Source organism: Sinocyclocheilus grahami, unplaced genomic scaffold, assembly GCF_001515645.1.
Source record: "Sinocyclocheilus grahami isolate Dianchi unplaced genomic scaffold, SAMN03320097.WGS_v1.1 scaffold674.1, whole genome shotgun sequence".
Classification (NCBI taxonomy): Eukaryota; Metazoa; Chordata; class Actinopteri; order Cypriniformes; family Cyprinidae; genus Sinocyclocheilus; species Sinocyclocheilus grahami.
This window is the reverse complement of record NW_015505853.1, coordinates 129102-147134: the sequence shown is the minus strand read 5'-3', so window position 1 is coordinate 147134 and position 18033 is coordinate 129102. Positions and strand designations below refer to the sequence as shown.

At 39.0% G+C, this 18033-nt stretch overlaps 1 protein-coding gene across 1 annotated transcript in view; it reads left to right on the top strand.

Annotated features, from left to right (window-relative positions):
• arhgap39 (Rho GTPase activating protein 39) overlaps positions 1-18033 on the top strand; it is a 68675-nt gene that overhangs the window by 20661 nt on the left and 29981 nt on the right. The window contains exons 2-3 of the mRNA XM_016242803.1: positions 8216-8596; positions 14102-15287. Coding sequence (XP_016098289.1) covers positions 8216-8596; positions 14102-15287 — 1567 coding nt within the window. The remainder of the gene's footprint in view (positions 1-8215; positions 8597-14101; positions 15288-18033) is intronic.

Genomic DNA, 18033 nt, shown 5'->3' with positions numbered 1-18033 from the left:
TAAAAAAAAAAAAAAGTAAAATTTAAACCCATTTTTAACAAAGATTGTGTAAGTGAATGGGTGACATTGATAATTGATTAAAAATACACTTTTATTATATATATATATATATATATATATATATATATATATAATAAAAGTGTATTTTTAATCAATTATCAATGTCACCCATTCACTTACACAATCTTTGTTAAAAATGGGTTTAAATTTTACTTTTTTTTTTTTTTAGTTTAAATGAAAATAAATATCTTTCAGACATTTGTACCTCACTTTATGCATATATGTGTTTGTGATCCACTTGAATGATCACAAATTTGCTGAAACTTAAATGAGGCTTATTTTGTACAATATTTTGGTTAAAATTCATAAAAGATACAGTATGAAGATCACACAATCCACAGTGACACAAGGAGAAACTTAAAACTTCACATTTAATTCACTGTTACTTTCAATTTCGATGTAATTATTTGTGAAAGTAGTGAACATTTTTGAAAATTGTTTTAAAGTAAAACCTTTTTTTTTGTCAGTGTAATATTTAGTCCTTCATAATATTGAGTTGGCTGAATAACATTTTCAGAAGGTTTATTAGCACATTTTTTTCTTTGTGAAGTTTGACGCTCCCATCAGTTTTCCTTCGAAACTTAATACACTGCTTAAACTGGCCATAATAATCTTAAAACGGCCAAATACTGACTGATTAGTCTGCCTTTCTGTGACTAGTTCACTCTTACTTTAGTCCATCTTTCTAATATACTAACAATATTGATAGACTGATGTTTCGGGCATTATATTCCAGAATTTATACTGACTGCACTTCTGTTTTTGAATTATTTGGGTTAATTCTGACTAAATATATATTTATGCATATAATATTGTACTTGGTACAGTCAGTGTTTGTGTTGTAGGTGCAGTATAATTCAGATTCAGCCTGACTCTCAGATTTCTCCAGGTTTCTCAGCGTGTGAAGGTCAGGATGAATGTAGAGCTGCTGCGACACATATCTGATGAATCTGAGGCTTTGAGAGATCCAGAGGAGCGAATGGAGGCATTAGAGGGGATGAGGGAGTTTATGAGGATGAATGATGATCAGTGGCTCCCGGTGTAAGATTGTGTCTGTGGAGAAGAGCTGCGAGAGACGCTTCACCCACAGTAACACAGATTTCTCATTTTGACAGATTTCTAAATAGTTTTTTTAATGTACATTTTTGGAAATATTACTTTTTAAAGGGGTCCTATTATGCTCTTTTACAAAGTCTTGATTTTGTTTTGGGGGTGTACTAGAACAGGCTCTCATACTAGGTTGTTCGAAAAACACATAATTTTTCACATATTTTACATTATTACAACACCTCTCTCCCCAGTCTGGCAAGAACGGCTTGAATAGTTCCTGAATCAAATGAAGCCCCGCCTTCTGAAATACGAAATGTGCTGTGATTGGTTAGCTGGGCCAGGGTGTGCTGGGATCGGTTAGCTGGGATCGGTTAGCTGGGCCAGTGTGTGCTGTGATCGGTTAGCTGGGCCAGTGTGTGCTGTGATTGGTTAGCTGGGCCAGTGTTTGTTGTGATTGGCAGCACTCGGTGGCTGGTCGGGAAATGTCACGCCCCTTACCATAGCCTGAGAGTTTCAGTGTAAATATTGCGTCAAAATCAAATCAATTTGAGCACGATTTAAACCCGGATGATTGTAACCACTCTAAGTTTGTCAGGCTTGGGAAAGCTAGCGTGTGTCCGACATAGTGATAACACTCGTTGCCTTCTCTAGTGCAGCTCAACCAGGTCTCATCCCATTCGTCGATATTTGTGATATCACAAATCCCGGAAAATATGCGTTGTAGTCCAATACAGACTAACTAAAGTTGAGAAAGTGAAAAAGCATAATAGGACCCCTTTAAACATGCACAAAATAATAAGACCAAATACGCCTCTCTGTACTTAGTCATTGGATTTTGTTATGTATGTACAGTGGGTACGGAAAGTATTCAGACCCCCTTACATTTTTCACTCTTTGTTATATTGCAGCCATTTGCTAAAATCATTTAAGTTAATTTTTTTCCCTCATTAATGTACACACAGATGTATGTATGTATGTGTGTATGTGTGTGTGTGTGTATATATATATATATATATATATCATATTTTTTTTTAATGAAAAGAAAATAATAGGAAATAAAAGTTTATTAATAAGCACTACATTGTAAAAATATTTTTAAATTAAGTTTTAAATAAAACAATAAATTTTACAAGAAAATACTGTTTTAGTCTTTCAACTTCAGAATTTCACTTTTAATTAAATGTGTTGCTTGCTGTGTTACTTCAGTATCATTGAGATACTATTATAGTTTAATACTTTCAATCAGTTTTAATGTTTATATTTTCATTTTCATTTTAGTTATATTTTCTGTAATTTAATTATAGTTTTTAAGTACATCAAGTTAAACTAATTTAAAATGAGAAATGTAGCTGAAATAAAAATGTTTAGTTAATGTTTATTTTATTTTAAGTAACGATTTTTATTTTTTTGGTTTTATTTTCTGTTAAATTTAACTATAATACTGCTACTTTCTTTGTAATTAGTTGTGAAATTTACTGGCAGTTTCTTCAATTACGTCAAAGTAAACCAAACTTTATTCAGTGTAATATTTAGTAGTGTAGGCGAATAACATTTTTAGAAGGTTTAGCACCTTTCTGAACCATTTTATGAATTTTTAAAAGTTGTTCTGAAAGTTGTTTTTCAGTTGTATTTTGTAACATGTTTGTGTTTGCTCTTTTTCTCTTTTCTGCTCTCCTTTGGTTTGCTCTGACCTCACTGGACTCTCTTTGATCTCGATCTATAAATAGATTTCCCTTCACATTAGATTTCAGTGTGAGTTTGGGACAGTGATTGCTCCATTAATTCTGTTTGAAATGAGATGTCAGTGTTCGTTCTGCTAATTGACTTTTACGGCGGCGGCTCTGATCTCTGGCTTTACACCTCTATCAACACAAACCAAAAACTCAGAAACGTGGTGGCTAAAGCATTGTTAACTGGTTGCAAGGTGGTAGCACGAGTGTTAACTGTTTAGTGTGAGCGGACAGTTCAGATCCAGACGCGTGAGAATGAGCTGTAGTACCATAAATAACAGTGTGCAGTCTTTAGAATGAGGTTTGCGGCCAAGGTGTTAGTGAAGAACATGGAGAATTATGGGTCTAATTGCAGCCGTCGCACTTCACTGAGGATCGTCTCTCTCTCTCTCTCTCTCTCTCTCTCTGTTTCCTTTAGTCATCTTCAATGTTTCCTTTTCTCTGAATTCTCCTCGCTCTTTCTGTCATTGTCTTTAAAGGGGCCGTTGAGAGCCACAGACAGGTTGCAGAGGTAAAATCCCATTCATTGTTTCCACTGAGAAATTGATTTTCGGCGATGTCGTATAAACCTCTCAAGGTTCACCATGAGCTCCGAGGCTCTTAAGTCATGAATTATGATTCTCAAGTCAGTGCAATTTGCCCTCTTTTAAAGGGATAGTTCACTTTAAAACATAGTTTAATTTACTTTCTTCTTCATTAGAACAGTAAAGAAGATTTTTAGCTGAAACCGTGGTGCTTGGTGATTCATAAAATGCAAGGTAATGGCTACCGGTTTTTGAGAATTAAAAAAGAGCCTATCAAGAAACACAAAATGAATATGCATGCTCCTGACGATATATTGAGGTCTTATGATACGAAACGATCAGTCTGATCTGAATCCAGAGCCTCAGGCAAACAGGAAATACGATTCATTTCGATTCAGTTCGATTCTGAACTGGCTCTTTCAGATAGCTCTTTCAGTTTCAATTCATTAATTTTTCAATGACGTCCCGTATACGCAATTATATTATTAAATCACCCAATAATGATGTGAAATGTGGATGTTTTACATGTCTAAAGCATATCAAATGAATAAATTAGTCTTCATCAGCTCACCTTTTTACATTAACAATGAGAAAGCATGAAAATGTTCATTATGGCCCTTCATTCAAGTGTTCGGTTCACACATGCGTATATCAGCGGCTCGTCGGTCTTCGGTCAGAGTCAAACTGTTTCCTCAGTTCAGTGACTGTTGGAGGAACTGGAGCACTGAATGATTCATTCATCACTGAATCAGATACACTGCTATTTTGGCTCATTTGGAGTCTGAGTGACTGTCAGGTGTGAGTTTTGATTGAGTAACTTGTAGATCTGTGCTGCTCTGTGCTGTTTCAGACACTTCTGTCCAATTTGGTGAACTGGTTAAACTAGTTCACTAAAAAGAATCAGTTCAAAGGAATGATTCGTTCGTGAACCAGACATCACTCCGGATCGTTTGCCTGAGGCTCTGGATTACAGGTAATAAAGTTGAACAATAATGTTCAGTTTCTTGCACAGACTGATCGTTTCGCTTCATAAGACTTCAATATATCGTCAGGAGTCGCGGGGATCAATTTTGTGTTGCTTGTTTGTGCTTTTTTGACTAAGTGACGGTAGCCATTGACTTGCATTTTATGACTCACCAATGACCACAGTTTCAGCTAAAAATCTTCTTTACTGTTCTACTGCAGAGAAAAGTCACCTGTATCTTGGATGGACTGAGGGTGAGTACATTAACAGCAAATTTTCATTTTTGGGTGAACTATCTGTGTGTTATCAGATGAACTCTGACTGTCATTTGCAGAGGGTTTTCGTCCCATTAAATCCCTGTGCTCTCGTTTATCTGTAGAGATGAAGATCTCTATATATAGATTCGGTGAGAAAGGTAAAGGGCAGGTCGTAGATAGAAGAATGGATAGAAACAAGCTGTAGAGGTTAATAGACTGACGAGAGGATTGTAGTGATGGTCACCATGTGACCTTTGACCTTCCGTCTCAGGAATACATTTGGCTGAAGCGTTTGAGTCATTTTTGGCAATGCAAATGTGCTCTTTTGATGTAAGTGTGCTCGATCTGACTTGAATAATTGCTCTTTAATATGCATTTTCTGTCACTGTTATAGTAGGTTTTGCGTTTTATTCTCTGTGATTTCACCTGCCTGCGGTTCTGCGGTCGGCGGTGAATGCTCTGAGTGACAGCTTTAAATCCAGCTGCATGATTAGTGGCACCTTGTAAAGCGCGGTCAGTGATTGCAGCAGATGGCGGCTGTTAACAGCACTGCAGCAGAAAGCCTGTCAATCAATAGCAGTGCATCTGCTCGACTCCACCCGCACCATTACTAACATTACCATTCAGTAAACTCCTTTCATCAGGCGACACTGCAAAAAAATGATTTTCTTACTCAGTATTCTTTTGTCTTGTTTTCCAGTACAAATATCTAACAATCAAGAGATGCAGAAAGACTTAAGATATTATTTTATAATATTACTTGGTGAATAAAGCTAATTCTGACTCTGATTCTTCTACTTTTTTTCCTGAAAAATTAAAATGAAGTGAGTTTTTGCATAAAACAAGAGCAAATATCTGTCAGTGGGGTCAGAAAAATAATCTTAATTCAAAGGGAAACCAAGTTTTTTTTCTTTCCTTTATTGGAAGATCATTTTTTTACATTTAAAAAAAATTCTTTCATTTCACTAAACATTTATTTTATTTCTAGTAATAAAAATATATATATTTTTTTTAAATAAATAAATTGCCATATTTATACTACTACAAAAGTTTGGGGTATGTAAGATTTTTTAATGTTTCTGAAAGAGGTCTCTTCTGCTCACCAAGGCTGCATTCATTTGATCAAGAATACAGTGAAAATGGTAAAATAATATTATAATTTAAAATAACTGTTGTCTATGTAAATATATGTTCAAATGTAATTTATTTCTGTGATCAAAGCTGAATTGTCAGCATCATTTCTCCAGTCTTCAGTGTCACATGATCTTTCAGAAATAATTCTAATATGCTGATCTGCTGCTCAAGAAACATTTCTGATTATTATCAGTATTGAAAACAATTGTGCTGCTTCATATTTTTGTGTAAACCATGATGCATTTTATTTTTCAGGATTCTTTGATGAATGGACAGTTCAAAAGAACAGCTTTTAATGCATCCTTGCTGAATGAAAGTATTAATTTCTTTTAAAATCTAGGATGATGACTAGACGCCATTCAGTGAACTAATGGTTTTAAATGCTTTTTTTAATAGCAGGCACTATATAGTACACACTAGGCAGTGAGCAGTACTCTAGTATTGCACTGTAACCGTGATCTCCAGAAAATTGAGTCTCGAGCACTTCTCTTATGAATACACCTCCTGAATAACACGTTTATGAAGATCCATTAGCTGAACATATTGAAATCCTGAGGAGTGCAATCCGATCAAATGCTTCAGCACATTCAGATGGAAGATCCAGACAGATCAAATTACCCAGCGTCCCCTCTGACCAGCTTCCCAAAAACGCTTTCAGCAGGATTTGAGCGATCAGGTTATCCTGAATTAGAGCAGATTAGATTTGATTAAAGGATCAGAAGAAATTTACTATGGGATTAACGGAGCTGATTATCACACACACGTACACATATAGTGTGTGCATATACAATGAAAATAACATCTGAACACAGATAAACACGCAGCCTGTAGCGGCGAAACGTCTTTGCTTCAGTTTTTGAACGTGTAGACCTTTTGCATTATTTACAATGAGCAGTTTTTTCCAAATTCTACAGCATTTGTGCTTCAGATATGGATGCTTTCTCAAATCATGTGTCTTGTTCAACAACACCACCACAACATTTTCTTTAGAAAATATTAAAATCTTTTTAGCTTTTATATTTACGCTTCATAAGTTTTTTATTCAGGCTTTTAAATTATTAAAAATGTAAACAAATGCACAGAGATCTTATGAAACAAGCATGTCTCAGCCTGTTGGGATTTTGCTGCTTATGTTGTATATCTCACACACACACACACACACACACACACACACACACACACACACACACACACACACACACTGTAATACATGACTCATATGAAAAATCATGATGACTTTATATATGACTGTAATCCTCTCTCTGACATCATTACTTTCCATATATGGATGCATCTCACAAAAACATATCATAATCAGTCATATTTTACTCCAAAATCTGAATACTATATATATTTTTTTATTTTGCATAAAGACAATTTTTGCATTTTTTATTTTTTAGATTGTGACTAATTTAATGACAGTAAAAATTTTATATATTTTTTAAAATAACTTTATATTTATTTATTTATAATTTTTTACTGAATTTTGGAGAGAAAATGTGTTTGTGTCATAGACTGTGGTTTGTGTATATACATTTTATATATAAAATATTTTTTTTTACAGAATTTCAGAATTTTGTAGAGAAAAATGTTTAATTTTCATTAGAAAGGTTTTTATTTTTAATTTTTATATATCTTTATTTTCTTTTGCATTACAGTAGCAATCCCACAATTTGATAAAATATATAAAAATATATAGAATTATGCCATAATAGGCTTCATTTTCTTTCAGCAAAAAACTTTTTTGTGTGATCCATTAAAGGCACAATATGTAATTTTCGCCGCTAGAGGGCGCGTATTCAAAACAAACATAGAAACAAAGGTGTAGTTTGATGACGCTGTGACTGAGTGTGGAATCATGGGAGTTGTGGTCTTCATCCCCACAGCCGAAGCAATCCGACGGGACTCGGGCAGAAATCATGTTCATGGATGACCTAATGTATTAAAGACTTATTTACATCGTAGTATGAAGCAGAGTGAGGCGGAAAGCCGTCTAAGCGAAATGAGGCCGCTGAAGCAATTGCTAATGAGAGACAAGAGTGACACATGACTCGAAAGCAGCAGAGCTTTTATTATGCCACAGTCGAGTGCTTCCGCTGCTTCCGGTCGTGTGTATGTGGGGTAAAGCAGCGCTGTTTTATCATACTAGATACATGCTACTCTGTGCGGTCGTCACCGGTCTATTAAAACACACAACATATGAAAGCGTCTTTGGTGTTTCCATGTTTTCTACAAAACAAAACCGGAAATCGAGAGGTTATGACGTCATTGGCAGGCGACACAATGACACTATGAACACGCTCCGTGCCACTAGTTAAAATGGCTTATTTCTCTGGATTTAAACATTCCTCGAAACATTTGGGATAATGTAAGTACACAAGTCAGCAAAATATATAACACTGTTCTAGTGGTTTTTGGATATTTTAATAAACAAATCTTACATATTGTGCCTTTAATTCATTACTGAGTTTAAAGCATGTTTCTGTATGTTTTTAGGTTGGAATGGGTGGAAATCATTGAGCCGCGCACTCGGGAGCGCATGTACGCCAACTTGCTGACGGGCGAGTGCGTTTGGGACGCCCCGGCGGGCGTGCAGATCAAGCACAGCGGACAGGATCAGTGGTGGGAGCTTTTCGACTCCAAAACGTCCCGATTCTACTACTACAACGCTTCTACCCAGTGCACCGTCTGGCACCGCCCACACAGCTGTGACATCATCCCCCTCGCCAAACTACAGACCCTCAAGCAGAACACCAACACGACTCCGCCCACTGCGACCAGTGCCTCCGCCGACAGCAGCCCCGCCCGCAGCGCCGTCAGCACCACGTCATCACAGGAGCAGGAGGAGAAGACGTCCACCGCCGAGGAGGGAGACAGGTGAGCACATCCCAGATCTTAAAGGAACACTTCACCCAAGAATGAACATTAGCTGAAAATGTGCTCATCCTCAGGCCATCAAAGATTAGGGTGAATTTGGAGAAATGTAGCGTTGCATCACTTGCTCACCAATGGATGCTCTGCAGTGGAACAGCTGATAAAAACATCTCACAAGTAATCCACAGCACTCCAGTCCATCAGTTCACATCTGGAGAAGACAAAAACTGAAACAAAGGAAAAAAATTAAGAAATTTTTTGAAAAAATACGAGTTCATAATCCATAATAAAGCTTCCTCCAGTGAAAAAGTGGTCTGGTCAGAATCAGGAGAGAAATCTGCACAGATCAAGCACCGTTTAAACAGCTCTAAACAAATATGTGGCTGGATTTTGATGTGAGAGACAACAGGAGATACACTTTAGCAGCGCTGTTTTATCATACTAGATACATGCTACTCTGTGCGGTCGTCACCGGTCTATTAAAACACACAACATATGAAAGCGTCTTTGGTGTTTCCATGTTTTCTACAAAACAAAACCGGAAATCGAGGGGTTATGACGTCATTGGCAGGCGACACAATGACACTATGAACACGCTCCGTGCCACTAGTTAAAATGGCTTATTTCTCTGGATTTAAACATTCCTCGAAACATTTGGGATAATGTAAGTACACAAGTCAGCAAAATATATAACACTGTTCTAGTGGTTTTTGGATATTTTAATAAACAAATCTTACATATTGTGCCTTTAATTCATTACTGAGTTTAAAGCATGTTTCTGTATGTTTTTAGGTTGGAATGGGTGGAAATCATTGAGCCGCGCACTCGGGAGCGCATGTACGCCAACTTGCTGACGGGCGAGTGCGTTTGGGACGCCCCGGCGGGCGTGCAGATCAAGCACAGCGGACAGGATCAGTGGTGGGAGCTTTTCGACTCCAAAACGTCCCGATTCTACTACTACAACGCTTCTACCCAGTGCACCGTCTGGCACCGCCCACACAGCTGTGACATCATCCCCCTCGCCAAACTACAGACCCTCAAGCAGAACACCAACACAGCTCCGCCCACCGCCACCACGACCAGTGCCTCCGCCGACAGCAGCCCCGCCCGCAGCGCCGTCAGCACCACGTCATCACAGGAGCAGGAGGAGAAGACGTCCACCGCCGAGGAGGGAGACAGGTGAGCGCATTCGAAATCTTAAAGGAACAGTTCACCCTAAAATGAATATTTGCTGAAAATCTACTCACCCTCAGGTCATCCCAGATGTAGATGAGTTTGTTTCTTCCTCAGATTTGGAGAAATGTAGCATTGCATCACTTGCTGGGTGCCGTCAGAATGAGAGTCCAAACAGCTGATAAAAACATCACAATAATCCACAGCACTCCAGTCCATCAGTGAACATCTGGAGAAGACAAAAGCTGAAACAAATCCAGCATTAAGACGTTTTTAACTAAAACACATAGAGTCCATAATCCATAATAACGCTTCCTCCAGTGAAAAAGTGTTCTGGTCTGAATCGGGAGAGAAATCTGCACAGATCAAGCACATGTTTGCAAGCCAAAACAGCTCTAAACAAATATGTGGCTGGATTTTGATTTGAGAGACAACAGGAGATGGGACTTTTTCACTGGAGAACACAGCACAATCTGGTCTGTGTTGCCACCTGGAATTAAACCACACCATGCTGGTTTCCAGAGGAAAACTGGCCCCCCGACGGGATTTTTCTCCATTTCTGTCACCGATGGAGTTTTGGTTCCTTGCCGCTGTCGCCTTTGGCTTGCTAAGTTGAAGACGCTTGACTGATTGCACAGACACTATTGGAAGAGAGCTGAACTGGATGATGACATCACTGAATCATCAATGAACTTTTGTTATTATGTCTTGCATTATTGACAAACTATTTTCCTGTTTAACAGTAAAGCTGCTTTGACGCAAACTGTATTGTATAAAGCGCTGTACAAATAAAGGTGGCTTGACTTGACTGGAGGAAGTGTTATTATAAATTATGGACTTGTATTTTAGCAGGAAGCAACGGTTTGAAGATAAAACCGTCTTAATGCTGGATTTGTTTCAGCTTTTGTCTTCTCCAGATGTGAACTGATGGACTGGAGTGCTGTGGATTATTGTGATGTTTTTATCAGCTGTTTGGACTCTCATTCTGATGGCAACCAATATATACCCACATATATAGTGTAACCAAAACTCCAATAATAACCAGGGCGAAAAAAACTTGCATAATGTGGGCTTTTAGTTATATGCAAACAAGCCTGAAATACACCTAAAAATTAAAACATTGTCATAATTCATCAGCAGTAGATCATAAGTGATTTATTAGCCTAAAAATGTGAGGAATTAATTGATAGCACTTATTTAAAGAGATCATCGTTTTTTGAAATATAATAATCATGTTAGGCCGTATCACAATTCCTCTTTTTCCATACCTACAGTTAAGACCTCTTCAATTGATAATTAAGACATTTGTTAAAGCATTTATGATATTTAAGACTTTTTAAGGACCCACAGAGACTTTTTTATTCACAGACATGCTCCTAAATACATTTTACAGTTTGCACACATCTATTTTTGCCACAAATGCGAGAGAAATGCTCACACTGTCGAGCCCTGGAGGAACTGACACGGAAAACATCCCAGAATCCCTTTGGATTTCATTCTGAGACCCAGACGACACCGTTGGAAGTCAGATTTTATTTAGTTTGACCGTCTGAGCCAGCGTCCTCGTCCCCGTTTAACAGTACATCCTTTACAGTCGGTCTTCAGGAGCTCTTTAAGACGAACAGCTCTTGTTTTTATTTGTTTCATTAGATCATCACTGTAAGTGGTTTTGAAAGCTCGACTGGACCAGAAATAAATAGCTTCCAGTCGAGACTTCAATATAAGTGCAGGCTACAATACTATGCATGCTATTTTTGCATTATATAGTATGTATTCTCTGTGCAGTGTGTCGATTTTCTGTATGCATGGAATAGAGTGCAACAGTCAATGCAAAAAAAAATTTTAGCTCAGTATTTTTGTCTTGTTTTCCAGTACAAATATCTAAACATTCCTAAATCAAGGTACATTTACTTTAAAAGCAAAATGACATTAAATAAGAAGTCTTGTTTTCTGGAAAATGTATCAAAATTAAGTGAATTTTTGCTTAAAAAAAAAAAAAATCTCTCTCAATTGGGTCAGAAAAATAATCTTGTTTTCCTCTTGTATTAAGTTTATTTTTCTTGCCTCATTGACAGATATATTTTCTTGTTTTAAGAAAAAAATAATTTAATTTTGATACGTTTTTCAGTAAATAAGATGTAATATCTTAAGTCTAAATCTTGAATTATGAATGTTTATATATTTGTACTGGAAAGCAGGGAAAAAATACTGATTAAAGGGGTCATATGATGTTGCCATAAAGAACATTATTTTGTGTATTTGGTGTAATGAAATGTGTTTATGCGGTTTAAGGTTCAAAAAACACATTATTTTCCACAGGGCGTGTTTAAACGAGGCGTTTTAGGAAGGCGTGGACCAGTCTTAACTTTGATAAAGAATATCTCTTTGGGTTTGAGACTTTAGATCTTATCTATTCACAAACAGCTTGTAACACTCCAAAGAGAAAGGAAAACTTGAAATGGCATCATATGACCCCTTTAAGAAAATAATTTTTTTCATTGAATGGGATTTTCAGACTGCTGCGCTCTATACGATGCATACAGAAAATCAACATGATGCACAGAGAATACATACACTGCAAAAATAGCATGCATAGTATTATAGTGTGTAAAATAATAATTTTTTGTTCCTAGAGAAGTATTTAGTTTTAGTCATAAGAGTATAACCTTTCCAGACAGACCGACCATGAGCTCTGAGGTTATGAAATGATGCAGTATGCTTCCATAAAAGCCACAAACTCAGTGTGAGTTTGCATTTAATTGCTGAAATCTTTCCGGAAACCCGAGAGAAGTGGGCGGTCGGTGAGCTGGAAGACATTTGCACGGTTAATGCCGGATGGCTTGCCGCTTAATAGTGAGAGATATTGATGAATTTGCATGTGCATTAAAAAATTAATGGAAGAAACGGTAAGATTGAAGAACACATGCATATAACGCTTCAAGCTGTTTTTTAGATTTAATATTCCAACGTTGTCACACTTAAATAGTTTCAACCCATGAGGAACGCGAGGATGAGGAAGGGAGGGTCGTGAAATGATTTCGTGTGACAGAGGAGGAGGAGGAGGAGGCCGAGGGAATGAAAGAAGAGAGAGGCATAGAATGTGTAAATTGATTTGAAGGTCGGAAATGCATGAATAATTAATATCCAGAGGAAAACACTGCTCACTTTGTAGTGGGTCTCTTGCTCGAGAGAGAGTTGGAGTGAGAGAAAAGTTTCTTGTGTTCAGAGTTTTAATCCGGCTACTAAAGAAGCGAACACACACACACACACACACACACACACTTGGCTGTGTAATCCAGTCTGGTCATGGGGAGCCTTCAGAGGGCCGTGGGGGCCAAGTGCTGAATTGATTTTACACACTTCTTTTCTTGATCGCTCAGAGGCCTTTATTGTGTGCTTTAAACTCACAGACCTCTTAGATTTAGATCTTTTAAAAATGCCCTTGAAAAGCTTGAAGGATTGAGATTTTAAGTGGTCAAACATCACTAATATTATTGCTATAGTCACTGTTAGTGATTTGAACAAACCCAACATTTTCATCAAAATACTCTGAAATGATTTTTTTTCATCTGATGTCAATAGAGACACTTTTTATCATGCAGTCAATTCCTCATAGATAAAATCCCACTCAGTCCTTTTTTCCCCCTCATTGAATATCGTTGTACTTGGAAATTCATCACATTTAAGAAGTAAAGAGGTTTGTGATCATTTCAGAACAAGACATTTTAACATCTTAGTTGTAATAAACTGACTTTTTGCACTGGAAAATTAGTCTGAAGGTTAAGAAATATCTACAGTGCATTATGTATTTATTTTTTCAAAATAAAGGATTATATTTTTTATTTTACTTTTCATGATGTGGCCCTTTTAATAAATAGTAAAGAAAATCTTATTATTAAATCTTGTTTTCATGTTTAATAATAAGATTTTTTTATTTATCTTATGTGTATTAAAGTGGCGATGTCATATAGTAAAACAAAATAAAGAGGTGAATTTTTTCTTTAAAATAAATATTTGTATTTTAATTTACTTTTTTGTTTTATTTTATTTTATTTTACTTTTCATGATATGTCCCTTTGATAAATATTAAATAAAATCTTATTTATAGACGTACTTTTTATAATAATAATAAATAACTATTTATTAAAGGAAAATTAAAAATTCATACCATAAATTTAAAATAAAATAATAATTAAAAAAGATCAAATAAAAATAATAAATGTTCATATTTTATTGAATCTATTTTATTTTACTTTTCATTGTATAATCCCTTTAATAAATAGTAAAAAAAAAATCTTACATTTTATTTCTTGTGTCTTATATCCTCTTGTTTAGGTTCAGATGGGGCACTGGCACCAGAGAGAGGATGCTCATCAAGGTGTCGGATCGGGAACCCAGTTTTCTGACGCAGGGAAACGGATACTCCAGTTCTTCCCCTCGCGCCAGACGCTCGTCCAACAATGCTCCTTCAGACCCTGAAGCCACGCCCCTTTCCCTGCCCGACCGCCCCGCATCGCAGTCTCCGTTCCAGAAGAGGGCGGAGTTGGGCGGCACTCAGCGCCGCTGCTCGGGCGATTCCCAGCCATCGTCGCCCCGCTATGCTTACGAGCCTCCTTTGTACGAGGAACCGCCCTCGGAATACCAGTCCCTGCCCATTTATGAGGAACCGCCCACTGACATGCACTGCGACCAGGCCTTTTTTGGCTCTGACAGGTCTCCTGCACGAAAACCAGGTCTTTACCACTCCCCCAAGCAAAGCCCATCTCCTTACGGTCAACTGGTGTTGACGAGACAGCGGAGCTCCACCCCCGACAAGACACCCAACCAGGGTGATCGAGACTATAGCTCAGGTGGGCGGGACTTCAGCTCTGCAGGGCGGGACTACAGCTCCAGTGGGCGGGATTGTAGCTCGGGCATGAGGGACTACAGCTCTGGTGGGCGGGATTACAACTCTAGTGGGCGGGAGTATAGCGCAGCTGGGCGGGAATATGTAAAGCAGCTAGTTTATGTCGAGCAGTCTGGCTCCTCCCCTCGGTTTAGGACGACAGAGCGTCTGCTGAGCTACGGCACGACCAGTTCAAATAGCCTGTCAGCCGGATTTTCTTACGGTGGCTCCTTTACGTTACAGCACAGTCACGACCTCAACGGCGGCAACCGGAAACGTAAGAACCGGAAGCCGTCTTTGCCGGGAGGAGAGGGTGACTGCATGGGATCCGGTCTTGGGGCGGTGATCACTCAAGCCCGGTTGGCATGGGAGGCTCAGCAGATGTTACATCAGCGAGGGGGCGTGTTTTCCGAACAGGGAGCAAAAGACGGGTATGAAAGTGATGGGGCGATGCCCCTGCCGCTGCCTGGTCCGGTGGTGCGAGCGTTCAGCGAAGACGAGGCCCTTGCGCAACAGGAAATCCACTGGAAACGTGCCACCCTGGACAGACTGGCATTTCCTCAGACACTGCTAGAAAAGAGTCTGTCGGTGCAAACCAACCTGGCATCACCTGAACCTTACCTCCATCCCTCGCAGGTAATGCACAACCACAGAAACTCAAAACATTGCCTAGATTCCCATATTTATGACACTGCAGCAGATGGGAGGCAATTACCAGATCATTGTGATACTAGGGACACATTACAGTCCTGACTGCCATTTATTTTAGGTGCTGCAACACTCTGCAACTCTTTTTTATGATTTATGTGAGTCAAGCATCACCTTTACAATTAGTTACTGTATACTTTGGGTTAATCCTCTAGCTTTCTAACCTCTAGTATTAGACTTCTGAATGTGTGTCGTCCTGTAGCGTTTGTGCTGCAGACAGCTGTATTGTTACTTTAATAAGTAATCAAATGCACCATTTTTACTTTCTGGACCATAAAACAGATGCAAGATCCCACCAGACACGCATTGAAAGATGCATAGCAACAATCTAAAAACCTTCCAGAACGTCCTAGAAACTGCATAGCAACAGTCTAAAAACAAGGACATCACAAATTTGGAGATACAGAACTCTTTTGCCGTGAAACAGTAAAGCACCCTAGCAACTGCAATGATTTAAATTCCTTCTGTAATGCCCTAGCAACTGCATAACAAAGCTTTAAAAGCTGACCAGAACCCCCTAGTAACTGCATAGCAACGGTCTAAAAACCTCCAAGAACACCCTAGCAACTGCATAGCAACAAGTCTAAAAACCAGGAGATCACAATTTACTTTTGGCGCGAAACAGTAAAGCACCCTAGCAACTGCATAGCAATGCTTTAAAAACCTTCTATAACGCCCTAGCAACTGCATAGCAACACTCAAAAAAATGGCCAGAATGCCATACAAAACTGCATAGCAACACTCTAAAAAATGCTCAAAAAAACATAGCAACTGCATAGCAACTCTCAAAAAAAAAAAAAAAACACCAAGAAAGCCTTAGAAACTGCATAGTAACACTCTGCAAAACTTTTCATAATGCCCTAGTAACTGCAAAGCAACACTCTTAAAAACAATCAGAACACCTTAACAACTGCATAGCAACACTTTAAAAATACTATGTGACCATTAACAGAGGGATGCACGACAGGAGCTCAAGTTTTCTGAGGCTTGAGGGAAAGTAAAGGCTCCAGGAACGGTGGCTTTATTATACATTAGACGCACTTCTTCACTGTTTAATTAACAGCAATGAACTCCAATCATGTTTTCTGATTATGTGTTATGATGTCAGTGCTCTGTTTTTGTAGTTTTCAGCTGCGTAATAAGAAGTTTTTTGGACACATTGGTGCTGAGGTGAATGAGTTGGAATCCACTGATGAGCTGAACTCTGAGCTCTTTCAGCCCAATATAATGAGTCCAGAATCAGGCCTGAACCGCTGCTTAAACGCTGCCAGTGAGGTTAATTGGGACGGCTGACCCTCAGACGCTTGTTACCCAACCAGTCATATCTTTGTTCTGAAGATATCGGGCTGAGCTGAGCTGATCTCGCAAGCTAAATGCTGTGAGTGTTTCCTTGGAGGGATTTTACACCCTACCGTAAAACCGGCCAGTACACCCTAGCAACTGCATAGCAACACTCCTAAAAACCAGCCGGAACAGCCAAGCAACTGCATAGCAACGCTCTTAAAAACCGGCCAGTACACCCTAGCAACTGCATAGCAACACTCCTAAAAACCAGCCGGAACAGCCTAGCAACTGCATAGCAACACTCTTAAAAACCAGCCAGAACAGCCTAGCAACTGCATAGCAATAGCAACGGCCTTAAAAACCAGGCGGAACAGCCAAGCAACTGCATAGCAACGCTCTTAAACACCAGCTAGAACAGCCTAGCAACTTCATAGCAATTATCTAGAAACCTCCCAGAACGCCCTAGCAACTGCATAGCAACGATCTTAAAAACCGTCCAGAATGCCCTAGCAACTGCATAGCAACACTCTAAAAACCAGCCTGAGCAGCCTATCAACTGTGTAGCAACATTCTTAAAAACCAGCCATAACAGCCTAGCAACTGCATAGCAACGCTCTTAAAAACCGGCCAGTACACCCTAGCAACTGCATAGCAACACTCCTAAAAACCAGCCGGAACAGACTAGCAACTGCATAGCAACACTCTTAAAAACCAGCCAGAACAGCCTAGCAACTGCATAGCAACACTCTTAAAAACCAGCCAGAACCGCCTAGCAACTGCATAGCAATAGCAACGGCCTTAAAAATCAGCCGGAACAGCCAAGCAACTGCATAGCAATGCTCTTAAACACCTCAGAGATCACCCTAGCAACTGCATAGCAACAGTCTGAAAACCAGCTAGAACAGCCTAGCAACTGCATAGCAATGATCTAGAAACCTCCCAGAACGCCCTAGCAACTGCATAGCAACGCTCTTAAAAAACGCCCAGTATGCCCTAGCAACTGCATAGCAACCATCAAGAAACCATCCAGAACAGCCTAGCAACTGCATAGCAATGATCTAGAAACTTCCCAGAACGCCCTAGCAACTGCATAGCAACGATCTTAAAAACCGTCCAGAATGCCCTAGCAACTGCATAGCAACACTCTAAAAACCCTCCCAGGACACCCTAGCCTAGCAACTCTTCAGGGCGGTTTGTGCCTCTGGAAGGTGTTTGCGATGTTTTTCCATTTGCAGTGTTTTCTGGGAGGTTTTAGGCTGTTTCAGTGTTTGTACAGCAGATCACACACTCACACTCACAGACACGCCCTGCTGTTCCACATCAATATTTCAGCATGTTCAGTTTGAAGAGTGGTCGTCATGCTTATGTAGCGCATCACACTCACATCACC